The sequence below is a fragment of the Mixophyes fleayi genome, chromosome 10, assembly GCF_038048845.1.
Source record: "Mixophyes fleayi isolate aMixFle1 chromosome 10, aMixFle1.hap1, whole genome shotgun sequence".
NCBI classification, from domain to species: Eukaryota; Metazoa; Chordata; class Amphibia; order Anura; family Limnodynastidae; genus Mixophyes; species Mixophyes fleayi.
Window position 1 is genome coordinate 103,002,890 of NC_134411.1, and position 17,275 is coordinate 103,020,164.

A 17,275-nucleotide genomic window follows, 5' to 3' on the forward strand; every position below is an offset into this window, starting at 1 on the left:
GCTACAGCCAGTGCAGAGAGAGAGAGAGAGCTACAGTCAGGGCAGAGAGAGAGGGAGCTACAGCCAGGGCAGAGAGAGAGGGAGCTACAGCCAGGGCAGAGAGAGAGAGGGAGCTACAGCCAGGGCAGAGAGAGAGGGAGCTACAGCCAGGGCAGAGAGAGGGAGAGAGCTACAGCCAGGGCAGAGAGAGAGGGAGCTACAGCCAGGACAGAGAAAGAGAGGGAGCTACAGCCAGGACAGAGAAAGAGAGGGAGCTACAGCCAGAGCAGAGAGAGAGAGAGGGAGCTACAGCCAGGACAGAGAGAGAGAGGGAGCTACAGCCAGGACAGAGAGAGAGAGGGAGCTACAGCCAGGACAGAGAGAGAGAGGGAGCTACAGTCAGGACAGAGAGAGAGTGAGCTACAGCCAGGACAGAGAAAGAGAGGGAGCTACAGCCAGAGCAGAGAGAGAGAGAGGGAGCTACAGCCAGAGCAGAGAGAGAGAGAGGGAGCTACAGCCAGGACAGAGAGAGGGAGAGCTACAGCCAGGACAGAGAGAGCGAGAGCTACAGTCAGGACAGAGAGAGAGAGGGAGCTACAGCCAGGACAGAGAGAGAGAGGGAGCTACAGCCAGGGCAGAGAAAGAGAGGGAGCTACAGCCAGAGCAGAGAGAGAGAGAGGGAGCTACAGCCAGGACAGACAGACAGAGAGAGAGGGAGCTACAGCTAGGACAGAAAGAGAGAGGGAGCTACAGCCAGGGCAGAGAGAGAGAGAGAGGGAGCTACAGCTAGGACAGAGAGAGAGAGAGAGCTACAGCCAGAGCAGAGAGAGAGAGAGGGAGCTACAGCCAGAGCAGAGAAAGAGAGGGAGCTACAGCCAGAGCAGAGAGAGAGAGAGGGAGCTACAGCCAGGACAGAGAGAGAGAGAGAGAGAGAGAGGGAGCTACAGCTAGGACAGAGAGAGAGGGAGCTACAGTCAGGACAGAGAAAGAGCTACAGCCAGGACAGAGAGAGAGAGGGAGCTACAGCCAGGACAGAGAAAGAGAGGGAGCTACAGCCAGGGCAGAAAGAGAGGGAGCTACAGCCAGGGCAGAGAGAGAGGGAGAGCTACAGCCAGGGCAGAGAGAGAGGGAGCTACAGCCAGGGCAGAGAGAGAGGGAGCTACAGCCAGGACAGAGAGAGAGGGAGCTACAGCCAGGGCAGAGAGAGAGAGGGAGCTACAGTCAGGACAGAGAAAGAGAGGGAGCTACAGCTAGGACAGAGAAAGAGAGGGAGCTACAGCCAGGGCAGAGAGAGAGGGAGCTACAGCCAGGAGAGAGAGAGAGGGAGCTACAGCCAGGGCAGAGAGAGAGGGAGCTACAGCTAGGACAGAGAAAGAGAGAGAGCTACAGCCAGGGCAGAGAGAGAGAGAGAGAGCTACAGCCAGGGCAGAGAAAGAGAGGGAGCTACAGCCAGAGCAGAGAGAGAGAGAGGGAGCTACAGCCAGGACAGAGAGAGAGAGAGAGAGAGGGAGCTACAGCTAGGACAGAGAGAGAGAGGGAGCTACAGTCAGGACAGAGAAAGAGCTACAGCCAGGACAGAGAAAGAGAGGGAGCTACAGCCAGGGCAGAGAGAGAGGGAGCTACAGCCAGGACAGAGAAAGAGAGGGAGCTACAGCCAGGGCAGAGAGAGAGGGAGCTACAGCTAGGACAGAGAGAGAGGGAGAGCTACAGCCAGGGCAGAGAGAGAGGGAGCTACAGCCAGGGCAGAGAGAGAGGGAGCTACAGCCAGGGCAGAGAGAGAGGGAGCTACAGCCAGGACAGAGAGAGAGGGAGCTACAGCCAGGGCAGAGAGAGAGAGGGAGCTACAGTCAGGACAGAGAAAGAGAGGGAGCTACAGCTAGGACAGAGAAAGAGAGGGAGCTACAGCCAGGAGAGAGAGAGAGGGAGCTACAGCTAGGACAGAGAAAGAGAGAGAGCTACAGCCAGGGCAGAGAGAGAGAGAGAGAGCTACAGCCAGGGCAGAGAGAGAGAGAGAGAGCTACAGCCAGGGCAGAGAGAGGGAGAGAGAGCTACAGCCAGGGCAGAGAGTGACCAAAGGCCGAGAGATACAACCAGTATCACACTCGTATTTTCAGTCAGATCCACCTCTTTATACCGGTAATCGCATTGAATTGCAGGCCAAGATGGCGGCAATGTTTGCAAAGTCGGATGAGATTAGTTGAGGGATACGCGGGCTTTCTTTCCTCGCTAGTGATTAGGCGGACGATTGCTCCTTTGTTGATGCAAAAAGATTGTTTTGAGGGATGAGATGGATTAGGCGCAGTTATCGCCCATTTCCTGCTATGACTAAGGTGCACTCTCCCCGCAAAAGTGTTCAATTATTCCACTACCTCCAAGGTGTCGAAGACCCGGTCACATCCTGCTCCTAATAGAACTATTTTGCACCTTTCCGTAGCTCTTCTGTGGAGCAATGTCCCCTGGTCCCATCACTCCCATGACTAATATAAGCCATGGATGAGGTTCATCCAAGCAGGATTTTAGGAGAAAAGTGTAGATGGATGGCGGGGGTGGTCCTGTGGGTCAGTTGGTCTCCACTCCACCATGCGTGTTTTCAGGTGGATCTACGATGCTAGCTACAAGAACCAGTTAAAACACACCAGGCAGGCAGGTAGCTGCATTGGGGCATATAAAGATGCATTGGAGGCCTGTAGTTTTTGAGGTGCATATTTATAATTCTCCTTTGTGATGTTCGCATGGAGTAGCCCATCCAGATGGTGGAGACTGAGCACCAGGGCACACCTGACGATCGAGGCTGGCCACGGATTGGGGCATGTAATGCGTAGTACAGGTTATCTACAGTAATGCATATCTACAGTAATGCATCTGTCTCTGGGCAAAAATGAGCTCTGGTTTTGTGGGACAAGCTGGTCTAATGAATATTACGGAGTGAAGACTATGCATTTTAAGGTGTTTTGGGCTGCAAAACAACTGGATATTTCTTTGTCCTCTGAGGTGTCGGACTAGGTGCATATATAGCTGCACATGAACCAATGTAAGCATACAGTACAGGGAGACCGGTGCGATGCCCCCCTTCTCTCACGTCCTGTATAAATGAGGGTCCAATAATCAGAATTTTAGGAGAAAGAAAAGTTGTCGTCCAAAAATAATACACAACTATGAAGTGACATTTTTACTTTCGTTCATATATGTTCTTCTGGTCACTTGTGGGTAACAATAAGTTATATCAGAGGATATATATATATATATATATATATATATATATATATATATATATATATATATATATATATATATATAAAATTAAATAAACTTGAAGGATTTTAAGAAGTACTGATCATACTAAAATTAGATGTACATTGAACTACTTTAAACAAATAAGTACCAACTGCGCTCGCAAGGTGATAATAGAGCAGAATAGGATGAAAATTCAACCCAATATTGAATAGTATAGAACCATATAGGTAAATGCTGAACAACAGTTAACCATATAATAGCTTCAGATGGTGTATCAATGTATAATGTAACAAAAATACTAATACCAGTCTACATGTAGTTGGTTGCAAAATCCCTAATGCATAAAGTCACATAAATATCAGGTCTCTATACAGTACTGACAAAAATGGGAAAAATAACGATGAACTGTACATCAATGAAGGGTTAATCCGGACAGCCTAGATGTATCCACATGAGTCTGGATAACCTCAAATAGAAGAAAGGGGAAGAGGGGACAAGTAGAGGAAAGGGTAGATAGAGGGAGAGGATTTTAGATTGCCTCCTTGTAGTTTAATATTGTACTGTATACACGTTTATACTAACACATACCCCTTCTCTCCCTCTATCCTCTACTTGTCCCCTCTTACCCTTTCTTCTATTTGAGGTTATCCTGACTCATGTGGATACATGTAGGCTGTCCGGATTAACCCTTCATTGATGTACAGTTCATCGTTATTTTTCCCATTTTTGTCAGTACTGTATAGAGACCTGATATTTATGTGACTTTATGCATTAGGGATTTTGCAACCAACTACATGTAGATTGGTATTAGTATTTTTGTTACATTATACACTGATACACCATCTGAAGCTATTATATGGTTAACTGTTGTTCAGCATTTACCTATATGGTTCTATACTATGCAATATTGGGTTGAATTTTCATCCTATTCTGCTCTATTATCACCTTGCGAGCGCAGTTGGTACTTATTTGTTTATATTGTTTTACAAGGAGGGATACCTTGGTTCCTCTGCTGCTGCAGGTGTGTCACCTAACCTGTCTTTTGAGCGCATTTGTATTTTTGCTGTACATTGAACTACTGTAGAAGTATTCACTGACCACACATGGCTGATAATGTTGGTATCAGCAATAGACTGTGCAATTAATGAATATGTATTTACAACTAGCTTTGAAATAAGATCTAGACCGCAGGAGAGGATTCAAAGTTCACATCATTCCAGTGTTAATTCTCTTGGCACACAACAGCAGCGATAGAATATAAGGCACCTTTGTATGTCTGAGGCTTTTGATGAGTCTGGAGATAAAGTGTATTTGTAGACACACTCCAAGCAAAGTTCCACTGGAAGGTGAACAAAAAACGACCCATTTTAAGATGAGCTAGGGGGGCGGGCGGATTTCTGGTTCCTTTGTGAGATAAATGTCGTACACCCACCCATAGGAATACCTCCCTTGAATGCGTTTCCTCCACTGATTTGTCTATATTCAGTCTTCGGTCCTCTATTCTGACAAGTGGTCCTGTTTCTAAAGCCATCTCCGCTCCATTATGGAAGGGATCATGTTCTTGGGATGACGCAGTGTAAGACTTACTCCAAACAGAGCAGCTGGTTTTGTTCCTTACCCTCCTCCCATAAAGCACAGGCTTGGGTAGTGCCCAGGCTACAGTCGTCCCAACCATTTCTTAGTTCTGGGGGACAAATCACTGTTTTTTACATTTCTCTATGATGGACTTGTCAGTGTTCCATACACTATTAAAAAGTTCTCTGCCCTGACTCGAGTTTTTCTCAGATTTGCTTTTAAAGCGCATTGCTCTTCATAATGAAGCTTTTGTTTGACGACGCACTAACCAGTATGGGACGACTCATATTTTACAATCAGTTGACACTTTAATTGTGCACAGGTGGACTGTACTCTATTAGGTGAATTGCACCAGGGTTTTTCAGGTGTATCTTGCGGCTTTGTAATTATTTGAAAGGAAGCAGAAGATATCTGTGTCCTTAGAGCAGCTTTTTGCTTTGTACCAGGACGAGCGAAAACAATTAACGTCACCTGAAGGTTGAACACCCCCCAAGTGGCACACAATCTTGATAAATCCATATTAATATTTACGGACAGAGGATATGTTTGTGTCCGAGTTTTTGCTGTGTATTTTGTTTTCATAAATTGCTTTCCACACTTTAACGCTACGCTGCATAGAAGTAGTGTCTGTATCAATGGCCGCATGTGTGACAGTTTACCATAACCAGAATCCTATGACACCAGAGCAGGAGAGCTGTACGGTACAAGACATTCACATCCGCTGTTCATCCAGCAATGAGATGCGTCTTCTGACCAGTCCTGTCGATGGCAGAGTAAAGAGTCAATGACAAAATTGAACCTAGTCTCTCTTTCTGTATCCTTCTGTGTGTGTCTATGCTAGGGAATTTAGACTGTAAGCTCCAGTGGCGCAGGGACTGATGTGAGTGACAAATATTCTCTGTACAGCGCTGCGGAATTGGTGGCGCTATATAAATTAACGGTGATGATGACGATGAATTCTTAGAACTGTAGAAGTTTCGTAACATACTAACAATTTACACTATTCTCAGTGTGTACCTGGACTTTATATATAGAATTAGTGTCATCCTTTTTATTTTATGTATAATGCATATATTTTTTTTAAAGAGAACGTAAGATGTATAGTTGCTGTGTATTCTATGTATCTCCTCATTATGGGAGCTTTGTAAATATATTGGGGGGACAGATATGAAAACTGGTGCAGAAAATATGCTGTAACCATGGCAGGGAAATTGGATGATGTCATTTTCTAGTACACAGAACTAAAGACAACGTCTGACAGGCTGCTGTGGGTCACAGTATCGTTAGTGAACAGCGACTTGTGTAGCAGTTTTCATGAATTTTCCAAATGGTCTTACAAAGCTCTCTAGTACGTTATAATAATATTACACATCAGTGAGGAACTCTGCGTTCCTATACGGCACACAGCTATAGCCCTGAATTCTTCTACATCTCCGGTTACACAATATCACAATCAGCGAAGACTAAGGTCTTGTTTTGTTTAGAAAGGAAAGCTTAAAATTAACACTGCCGATTAATTTCACTCCTCATAAAACAGGGACGTTTCAGTGCTTTTATGACCACCAAAAAATAAAATAATTAAAACAAGAAAAAGTGCAATTTTCACAACATACTATTAGTAACCACAGTGTAGAGTTTACAAATAAATACACTGATGATCAAATATTTTTGCATATGAAAATGTCTTGAGGTCACCAATATAAAATAATATAGACTTAACATGAGTATCTATTTTAAAATCTCTAATATGGGGCTGCTATTGTAGAGCAGGCTCCTAGAATTACTATGTGGGCGACCTCCTACCTCTATATATTCAGAGAGAACGTCAAGACGCTGGAAGGGCCCTGTAACAGAAACAGCTTCAACCTGGACTGTGGGTGAATGTCGTTACCCTTATGTTGTAAAGATACAAAGTAATGTCTCGCCAAACCATTATTATCAAACACTTAATGCCTTAAATCCAGCACTTTCTATTACTCAGTAGGTCTTGCAGCGGTTTCTGGAGTAGTAATAGTTTGCCTATAGTATTTCTTTGCAATATGCCCCGATATCAACTATAAATAATTTGAGTGCCTAAACAATGACAGAAATATTGGGGAGCAATTAAATAAAATGTATCTCATGATAGAAGTTGGGGTCATTTTTCCTATCGCCCAGGAAATAATCCGGCCTCCCAGCTATTAAGGCTTTATCAGTTACTTCACCACATTTGAAGTTGTTACGTTCTCATTACTGTAAATTGTGAAAACACTCAAATTTCCTAAATCAAAGTTTTGCTTAATACTAATATTTACTCAGACCTAATAGTCAGAACGTAAAAATATATATATATTTTTTAAAAAAGTATCTTGTATGAGGTTATCCTCATTGCTAGGTGTTTTACCTTCATTGAACGACTTCCTTCCATCGTGAAACACGATAATTTGACACAAGTGGGAGGAGCCTGTATGTTGAGTACAAATGGACAGACTGCGGCGTAGACAAAAGATGATTTTTCTGCGTTTGGTAAAACTTAAAACTATTACTCTGTATATACAGATTTATCAACAAGGGAGTTGCTGCCACATAGATGAATCTGCCCAACTCAGCAACATAATTCCGTTGCCTCTGCCTTTTGGGCAAATCAGCCAGATCTGATAATGCAGCTGTCGGATCGCAATGCAAAGAACAGAAGCACAAATGAGCTTTCATGATGCACCAATGCATTAATTTACACTTAGGATGTTTGTTCACTATTCAGATTTGTTGCATTTTACATGTACATGGACCTGATAAGACTCCTTACCCACTGGCATCAAAAATTATGCTTTTACTAGCGTATCTTAATGGTATGGCACAGAAGTTACTGGTTCCAAGGACCCTATATATCCACTTGCCCTTTACGTCAGGAGCAGCAGTGTTTTTGGACGCTTCGTTCTCTATTTACGTACAAAAACTGCAAGGGGATCTAATGTCCCTCATGGACACCCCCAATCACAAGAACAAGCGATGCTTACCACCGCATATCAAGCTCGACATGTGGTGCGACTGGCCCGCGGGTAACCAGCCCTCGTGCGACTGGCCCGCAGGTAACCAGCCTACATGCGATTGGCTGCACTTTGCTGAAAACATTCCTTTTGACCTTCCACAGAGGAGAAATGCGTTGCTGTGATTTAAACGTTAGGCACTGATTGGGTAGAGTAACCCGCTGTCCAGACTGAAACCATTTATAAAGTCCTTGTGCTACTTTAAACTCCAATAACTTTGGATGTACACACAACAGCAGCACAATGTAAACGGTGCATAGAAGGTGAATCCTTAAAGTTTTCATGCATTAGTTTTATTTATTTGGGGTAAATAATTTTTTTGTTCATATTCTGCAAATGATTGAGAATGGTGACTGTAGAAGAAAAGGTGATCTGTATGTTACGAAAAAGGTCACAAATGATAGCGGTTATGTTGAAGGTTAAAAAAAACAATTTAAAAAAAAACAAAAAAAAAAAACATAACGGACCCGAGTCATTAAGGAAAGTAAAGCAAAAAAAATTTGTAACTTTGAACCTTAGCAAAACCATGTTACATTGGAGGGAGAGGTACATTTGAAATGTATCGTCAGATTTATAGTTGGGGTAGGGCCTGTCCTAGTTAAACTTTTAATGTCAGTGTAAAAATAGAGCTATCAAGTATTTGTGTCCTACATGAGAAAACAGCCAGTATTTGCCTTATGTGCAAATTAATAAACTAATTTGCTCCCCTTGCATTGTAACATGATTTTGTCAAGGTTCAAAGTTACTAATTTTTTGCTTTACTTTCCATAATCAGGCCCTATATGCATTGCTTTAAAACTTTAATATTTCGGCTTTTATATGCGTACATCCAAAGTTATTCAAGTTGCACAAGAACATTAGAACCATCCCCTTATTTCCTCTCGGCTATAGGACACAGATCCTATATCCACTGTTTATGGTCATCCGTCCCGGCATCTCCTCACCGCCCTCTGTCCTCGTATCGCTTAATCTTTGTTTTTTTACTTCCGCCATCACTTCTGCTCTTCAGTACGCAGACGCAGGCGGACACGCCGGCCACAGTCTTGGGCAAGTCCATTCCTTTCACCCACTTTTTCTTCTCCTTGTCGTATATCTGCACAGTCCTAGAGAACAACGTGTTCTCCCAGCTGTATCCGCCCAGGATATAAATCTTGTTGTCCAAAACGGCCACCCCCGATTCGCTGTTAGGTTGTATCAGGGGAGCGATGCGTGTCCATTGGTCACACTGGGGGCTGTAACACTCCACGCTGAGGATATCGAAACGTTCCATGGACTCCAGGTTGTCATCGCTCCCACCTATAGAGTATATACTGTCATCCAGCGTGCACATGCTATGCCAGCCCCTAGCCGTGATCATGGGTCTCCTCTCTTCCCAAACGTCAGCACCAGGGTCGTAGCAAAGCAAGTTTTTCCTGTAAGGTCCGATCTGATAGTCGTGTCCCCCAGAGATGTATACGGAGTCTTTGAGCACAGTTCCAGCATGTCCATAGGTGAATCTGGAATATAAAAACACTGAGATAAACACACAGCTGCATTTATTCATTGAAAGATATAGGCCATGTATGTGCTGGGCTGATTCTCTCTTTATATGCGTATAACTCGTTCTGCATTTGGTAATTGGACTGGGAGCTGCCACATTATTTGCGAAGGTTAAAGAACAAACTTCTCTGTATACATTAATAATCTGAGTCAATTATCGCACAAACTTGGTAGTTCCAAATAATAAAAACTGTTTGTTGTTGGCTGAGTGAATCGGGGGCGTCTCGATCACTTGAGTTCACTGTCATTGGTTAATTCAGAATCTGAATGTAAGTGAGATATTTAGGATGACTTGTATACAAAAAGTTACTTGAAATTGTTTGCTTGGGTTTTTTTTGTATTTATTTATTTTTTAACTTATACTGTATGCTAAATTCTACGAATAACCATTTTATTAATCTATGCCTCACCCACTTTGGCTCATTAGCGTACATTGTAACGGACAGTACTTAATGAGGACTTGAAAGTGGTGTAAATTTCTATAGAATATGACTTGCAGCTAAATTAACCCTTTAAGTGGTTACAGGAGAACAATGGTCAGTGACGATCTCTATCTGTTTTAGGACAAAGATATAACAATTTGCTACACATTGTGTCATCAGTTTAATCCATAGAGGAATGTAATGGGAAAAGACGTACTAATGCAATACCCAACATCACCTGAACTTAGGGGGCGCTGTGAGCTAACAATCTGGTCACCGACTACAGAAAGGTAACGCGGCCTAGAACAAGTTTTGAACAAAATATTTTGAAAGTAAATATAGGGAACATCTGCAATTATACAGAAAGAATAAAAAAAAACTTTGTGCCATTTCTTGTACCATGTGAGCAGCTGCCGTAGCTTGTGACATCATACATCAGTAGTGGGCACAGATACCTCCTATATCAGTACCTCTGGTCAGTAACTTATTGCTGCTGGTCTGGTGATCATGTATACGATCAATCCCGACAGGATTATCTGCAGACATGGCGATAGTTTAGGAGTCACACATGCGCGGATATCAAACTATTCTGCCGGTATTAGTGAGCGTGTGGTCAGCTCAATGTATCTGTGACTTAGATGAACTCTACACAGTAACGTCGGCACGTTCTCTACGTGAAAAGTCCACTCGGATTAGGTAACAAGACATGGCGTTACCAACGCAGCTAATAAACATTAAACTCACCTCGGCAGCTCCGATACGTAGGTCCAGGTATCGAGCTGGGGGCAGTAGCTTTCAACCGAAGAGAGGGCGCCGCTTTCATTCCTGCCGCCAACGGCGACAAGTTTATCAGTCACCGCAGCCAAATAGAAATCCACCCGATGTTGGTTCATGGAGGCCACCTGTCAACATTGGCATTGGTCAGTATTTCAGGGAGAGCACAGTAATGCACAAGTAATACTGCTGTCATTGGGCAAGGAAAGGGGGCTGGGGGGGGGGGGGTCTTTATCCTGCTCTGGAGTGAATACGATGGATGGTACACAGTAACGTCAAGCTCCGCAGGTCTGAGTGATTGGCTTACAGTCTTCTTAGTAACTGAGTAACTAAAATGCCTGGTACAGATTAGTGGCGTTGCACAAATGGGTGTGAAAACCTTGATATGACTACAAGTTGTATTAACGGTCTATAAGGATGGAGGAAATACTCCATCACACTTACTTTTTTGAAACATTTGAAATGCAACTTTATAACATTTTAGTACACAATGGTGGGAAATACTTTGTCCTATTTTTAACGCACTTTTCACACATTTATAAACACATGAAAAGAGTCATATAAAGAAAAAAAAAAAAAAGATACTTTTTAGTTGTTCTTTAAATGCTAGAAAAGAAGATGTAAAAGTGAAGACTGCATCCTGGTCTTGTAATATAGAACCATGTTTATATCACAGACTAGATATTGATAAATAATTGTAAATACTCACTAACAGTGAGAACAATATCCAGGCACAAATTACAGTAAAAGGATGTAACACAGTAACCCATACTGACCCCACGGCCTCCCCTACGGCTGTATGGAGGAGTCATTGACACCATACGGCAAACTGATCTCCACGTGGATTCCTGGATAACCCTCTTGTAAGTCAGACACAGGGCAGAGAGTGTACACACAGCGACCATACTCTGTTCGGTGTCTCTAATATTTGTCCATTTACCTTAGAGTCAGTAATGCCGTGTGTCAGTCCTAACACTTTCCCTGCCGTAGCTCCTGCTACGAAACTTTTTATTCTTTATTTTCCACATTAAAAATATTTGTCTTGTATTGCCCCATTTATCTACACTGACTCACCCCTGGGAATGGGGTCACTGACCTCTGTTCCTATAACCACGATGGACCCACTAGCGGAGCCCGTGACTCGGGCTGTAAAACAGCTGTTAACATTAGATGCCATCGTCTCCTGCGTGACCGTCTCACCTGGATCCACTGACTCCAGCGGGGATCATACCTGTAGAGAAGGTTGGAAGCCGCATCCCCACCGTTGTCTCTGGAGAAACTCCCTCCAGCCACATAGACGAAGTTGCCGAGAGCTATGACGCAGTGGTGACTCCTTCTTGCCGGGAGCTGCGTCTCCGACAACCACCGCTCCCTCTTAATGTCCAAGCTGTAAACGTCGTCGCTCAACTCCAGACAGTGTTCCGAGACCTCCCCACCGATGAACAGAAGCTCCTCTGTCCCCGTACGTAAAGTACTACGAGTGTTTTGGAGCAGCGGCTGTGCGGCCACGTTATTGTGATAGTAGACCGCTTTCTCCACCAAGCTTTCGCAATTCGCCTCTTTCGGTAGGAGGGAAGAAATGGCAGGTTTCACTTGGTGCAAGAGCTCACTTTTAGAAATCAGCTGGAAACGTATATTCTGGAGAACCTGGTAGGCCTGGCTCTCACGTTCCGGGCACTGAGTCAACCACTGCAGGGCGGACTTCAGGAGGTCATGCTCGCTGACGTGCTGGACTTGGCTGCTCATTAGGTAATGACAAATCTTCTGCACAGATATGTTCTGGAGGAAGTCACTCGTGAAGGACAGAATGCTGTAGTTGTGCAGGATGAATGAGTCAATGTAAGAGTCCAGACGCTCCAGAGAATAAATAGAAGCCAGTTCTTGCAGGTAGAGATAATTCTCCTCGTTTACCTCACTCTCCAAATACTCACAGCAGAAATCCACCACTTTCCAGATCTGAAGAAGGTGGGAAGTCTCCAGGACATAATCTGTATTGCCTCCATCCAACGTCAAATCACTGGTGTACAAAAAGTCAACGACGGCCTTGAGACCGATGTACGAGGCCCCCACCAGCTCCACCTCTTTCTGGTGGACCTCTCTCATGCCGATGGTGAACATGGAGTTGAAGTAGTCACTACAAGCAGATAAGAAGTTCCTATGGGCTGGCACTCTTTGGTCGTCAGCCACCAGAATGACGTCACAGAAGAGACCTTTCTGTCTCTGTTCATTGAGGCTGTGAAGGACCAGGCAGGAGTGGTCGGCCCATCGGTACAGCTGAGAATGGAACAAAGGAATATATAAATAATGACCCTATATGACATGATATAAATGACAGGCTGCGTTTTACTGAGCACAATGATACCTAAATAAATGACTGGAATGTTTAAACTTAACTACATTCATCCCAGCAAGCTAGATTTCACTCCTCTGGTGCTTCTATAACAGAGCAGACAAAGTGACTGACAGTTGGGCAGACTTGCGCAGGAGCGGGTCAGGTGATGTCACAGCAGCTCAAATGACTGCAGTGTCAGAGGTACTGGTCTATCATTTGCCTGCTCCCAGCATGCACTGCGGCTAAACAAGTAGCTGAAAAAGACAAGAAATAGCTTCCCCCAACTGTCCAGAATTTATAACACAAGTGAATTATTACAGTTAAAACTACAACTTTCCTCCTTACAGGCAGACAAAACTAAAAATCGAAAAAAGTGGTATATACAGCGATTCTGATTACCAATATGGTCTTTGTTCAACCAGATTGGCTCCTAATCACTGCTTGGATGGGTCCAACACATCCACCAATCTCAATCAACATGTGAGCAGGATCGCTCAGATATCTACCTGGTCTGGAGAAAACGCTGACAACCCTGATCCACAAGGGCAACATCTGATTGAACCAATGGACTCACACGGGATCCAGTCACTCGGCCTGAGCACTTGGATCTCTCTGAACCGTTATTCTGTGTTCAGGTCAAGTGACCGGATCTGCCCGGTATGGGCAGCGGTAACCTCCTAACTCCTGCGGATGTTAATTGTTTTTACAGTGTACAAAGAAGCTGTCACAATCCCATCTAAGGATCAATGAAATGCATTAACATAACCATGTCATTTCCAGCAATGCCTAATATCTGCATCATAGTATCTGAGGTTCGACATTTGTATTTCTGAATCTTACAGGTTACCATTAAATCATATTCTAAGTATTATAGAGGCTCTTTAAATCAGCTCCAATTTCACCGACCCCCCCAGTAAGATCACATAGACGACACACGGGGAGAACGTCACGACTCCTGGGCGTAGATAGTACTCCTACAGTATGCTCAATCTCCAGGACGCTTGTACCTTTGAAGATTCGCTGATCTTCTGTGGCCGCGACACCCTCGTCTGCCTCGACCCCTCCATCTCCTCTAAGAGGCGTTACGCAACGTCTCCTAAACTTGCCCGTTCCTATTCAGTAGACAAGAATACAGACGCTCAGACAGACCATTAAATAGCTCTTACCAGCACAAGTGTACAGAACATAATAGTATTGCGTGTATTAAATAAATTATAGGAAAATCACCCAAATAACAGATAATATAACAAAAATATAACAACCTACATATTAGACAATTCAATTATTGTGAACAATTTAAATGAGAATCATCTGATTCAGCAATAAAGATGGGAATGGTGTGTGTTTAAAGCTCCTTATTATATAGGTGCATCTGGAAGTGTGAATTCCTGCAGACGTACAAAGTGCACCCCATTATAAGTATATGTGCCAGTAAATCACCCCCTCCCCTCCCTACTCTAGGCTCAGTGATGGACAGCTGTCACTCATCCATGCAGGCACCTTATGACCAGCCACAGATACTCTCTGCGCTGGGTGACATCACAACGTTGCATCGATTCTCCATCTGCCTCCGTCTTCCTGTTGTGTCTGCACATCCTACACACAGAACGAAAAACAGAACAAAAGAATGGACAATCTAATTAGCATGTGATGGGGGACCTGGAACTATGGGTAGAAACTGTCAGATATTGTGTGAAAATGTGTCAATGCAGACAAGGTACAGAAAGAAGATAAAGCTGAGATTTGGAAACTCATAGAACATTTTCATGTAAGATACAAAAGGGCCTCAAGAACAATAACCACCGTCTTGGGAAAATTAGCCGTTTCTGAGCAGAACACATTTTAAGTGAGAGAAAACTGCAGTTTTCAGGAGACAATAAAGTTGTAATTTATTAATAAGACATCACAGCAAATGTCGTAGATATCATCTGCTTTGGAATTCGAAAAAAAAAGGCAAAGCAGCTGTCTATGGGGACTGCTAGTTTTCACTATTTTAAAGATACCGAAAATCAAAGATTTTCAGAACTGTGCACGATGACTGTGGGGTTAGCCAGTGAAGCCTATGGGGAGAGCATTATGGTAGAGGTATCTTCAGATCCCTCACCCCAACTTAGACTTTGCGATAGAAGCCATAGAGGAGAGAGAAGAGGGGTCTTTGCAGGAACAGCAGTTTTTTCGTTCCTGTTAAAGATTTTTAATAAATACTGAAATATTTCAATCCTCATCTTTGTGATAAGGATTGAAAGGGATTGTGGTTAAAGTGCGGTGATTAATAAATATGCCTTTATAGATTAAAAACTACATCTCTAAAATCTTCTGTCTTCAACTCTCCTTTAACATTCTCACTTATACAGAAAACAGTAATTGTTCTCCTTCGAGACTACTTTGTATATCAGATATATTCCTATAACAAATCACTGGAAGAGTTAAATAGATACTAATAACAATTATAAACATTTTATCGCCTTTTTTTTATTTTCCTATAACATTTCTCTAATGGAGTTATGAAAAAAATATAATATTCCAACTGCACAGCCGACCATACCTGACGTAACAATGTAGTAAGATAAGGAAACTCTGCAGGGGTGTAAAACGCTGACATTCTTCTTGGATTAGTAAAGAGACTTTATTGTCCCTGTGATTCATCAATTCACTGACCATGGCCTTATATGTGCGTCGTTTGTATGTTCCCCCCTTGTTTGCGTGGGTTTCCTCCCACACTCCAAAAACATACTGATAGGGTAATTGGCTGCTGACAATATTAACGTGTCTGTGTGTGTGTGTTTTTTAGGGAGTTTCATCTGTAAGCTCCAATGAGGCAGGGGACTCATGTGAGTGTCAAACATTCTCTCCGCACAGCGCTGTGGAATTAGTGACGCTATATAAATAAATGGTGATGTCAGAGATAGGTTCACAGTGATATTTACAGACAGATATCGCACATTACAAACACAAATAGACTTGGGAATTTTTTATCTAGAATCAAAATTATATTCCCAAGTCCAATAGAAAATGTCATAGTTCACCAATTAATCATTAATCTCCACTGGTATGTGTAACCATGATCCTCGAATCACATTTCTACCAGATATATATAAAAATTATGTGGAGAAGCAGATAAGTTGGTATATTATACTTTATTGGAAGACATACAATGATGTGATTGTGTGAAGGGTTTGTTTATTGCTATTAAACATTGACAGACACCGGTCATTAAAAACTGGGTAATTCTGGGTATTCATAGCAGGTATACAATGTTATAGTCATTTTTATTAATATAAAATAATGTAAACCATTGTGATCAGAGTCCTTTTACATCTTTCCTCCTTGTTACAGCATTGTTTCCCTTGTACTTATAAATAATGGCTACTAATATAACACACAAGTCATTGTATACGTTGTAATCACTAAATAGCAACGATATAAACCTCAGTATTCATTATTATTTCTAAATTGAAATTGGACATCACCTACTCATTACTAAGATATAGAATTATTCTGCTTATAATATTAATTTATATAGACAGCTCCAGCACGGATTTAGGGTTAGGAACGGCAAACCTCAACAGGTCCTGTTATTTTAACATGGTTATAATGTTCTATTTTACATACTAGTCTTTAATATTAATATATAAAGCCCAGAGAAACATCATAGATCATGGGAATTGCATCACACAAACGAAATTATATTAAAAACAAATAAAATCCAGAAATTAAGGTGAGTTGTCAGACTGATTGCGCAATGACATTTGGGTACATTTCTGCGGCTGGCCGCTAGAGGGCGCCTGTGCCATTCACAATGACCACCAGCTTCCTCTGCAGCAGTTACAGCTTATACCGAGAGTACAGGCATCAGAGGGGGCAACAGACCCCCTATGTGACCCCTCTGTGATAAATACTAGGGCAGAACCCTCTCTGCTGCTGTGGGAAACACTATGCATTCAGTGCTCCAAGTCACATATATAGAATTATTATATATTTCCTGTTCCCAAAAACAGAAGCACCATTAACAGCTCCAGTTTGTACCCCCCCAATCCTTGCAGCATCCCTACCTGCAGCAGAGGGTCTCTCCTCCTCATTGTCTCCGTCACCTCTTCCTGATCCAGCTCATATTTCACATTAGGAACTACAATGTGAGAACCCCCCTACCCTGGACAGCTCCCCCTACTGGGACGTGCCAGGGAACTAGAACACATTATTTTGCAATAGCAGCATTGGGTTTCCTGTGCTCCTCATGTTTATTAAGAGGGGGTGCTGTGGACTGGAATGTGGGGGTCTGCCTGTAGCACCCCTCTCTGATGCACAGACTATGACATCACCCGCATGGAAATCCCAGTAATGCTTTGCTGCTGTATAAGCATTGTACAGGAAGCAGATTAAACCATCACCCTGCC

The 17,275-nt window shown here is 43.0% G+C and overlaps 1 protein-coding gene across 1 annotated transcript; it reads right to left on the minus strand.

Annotated features, from left to right (window-relative positions):
* Positions 1-6,335: 6,335 nt before the first annotated feature.
* KLHL36 (kelch like family member 36) lies at positions 6,336-17,252 on the minus strand. The gene is made up of 6 exons (XM_075189363.1): positions 16,934-17,252; positions 14,382-14,477; positions 13,889-13,993; positions 11,750-12,823; positions 10,520-10,677; positions 6,336-9,310 (listed from the first exon to the last, which is right to left on the minus strand). The coding sequence occupies exons 3-6, from the start codon at positions 13,946-13,948 to the stop codon at positions 8,755-8,757; spliced, it is 1,848 nt and encodes a 615-aa protein (XP_075045464.1). The 5' UTR covers positions 13,949-13,993; positions 14,382-14,477; positions 16,934-17,252; the 3' UTR covers positions 6,336-8,754.
* Between the last annotated feature and the right edge of the window lie 23 nt (positions 17,253-17,275).

What these genes read in the sequence shown, in the direction of transcription:
- KLHL36 (XM_075189363.1), bottom strand. Translation starts at nt 13,948, where the DNA reads ATGGAGGGGTCGAGGCAGACGAGGGTGTCGCGGCCACAGAAGATCAGC. An exon ending in AGATCAGCGAATCTTCAAAG is followed by an intron (nt 12,824 to 13,888) that starts GTACAAGCGTCC and finishes TTCCATTCTCAG; the next exon opens with CTGTACCGATGGGCCGACCA. An exon ending in TACGTATCGGAGCTGCCGAG is followed by an intron (nt 9,311 to 10,519) that starts GTGAGTTTAATG and finishes TTTATATTCCAG; the next exon opens with ATTCACCTATGGACATGCTG.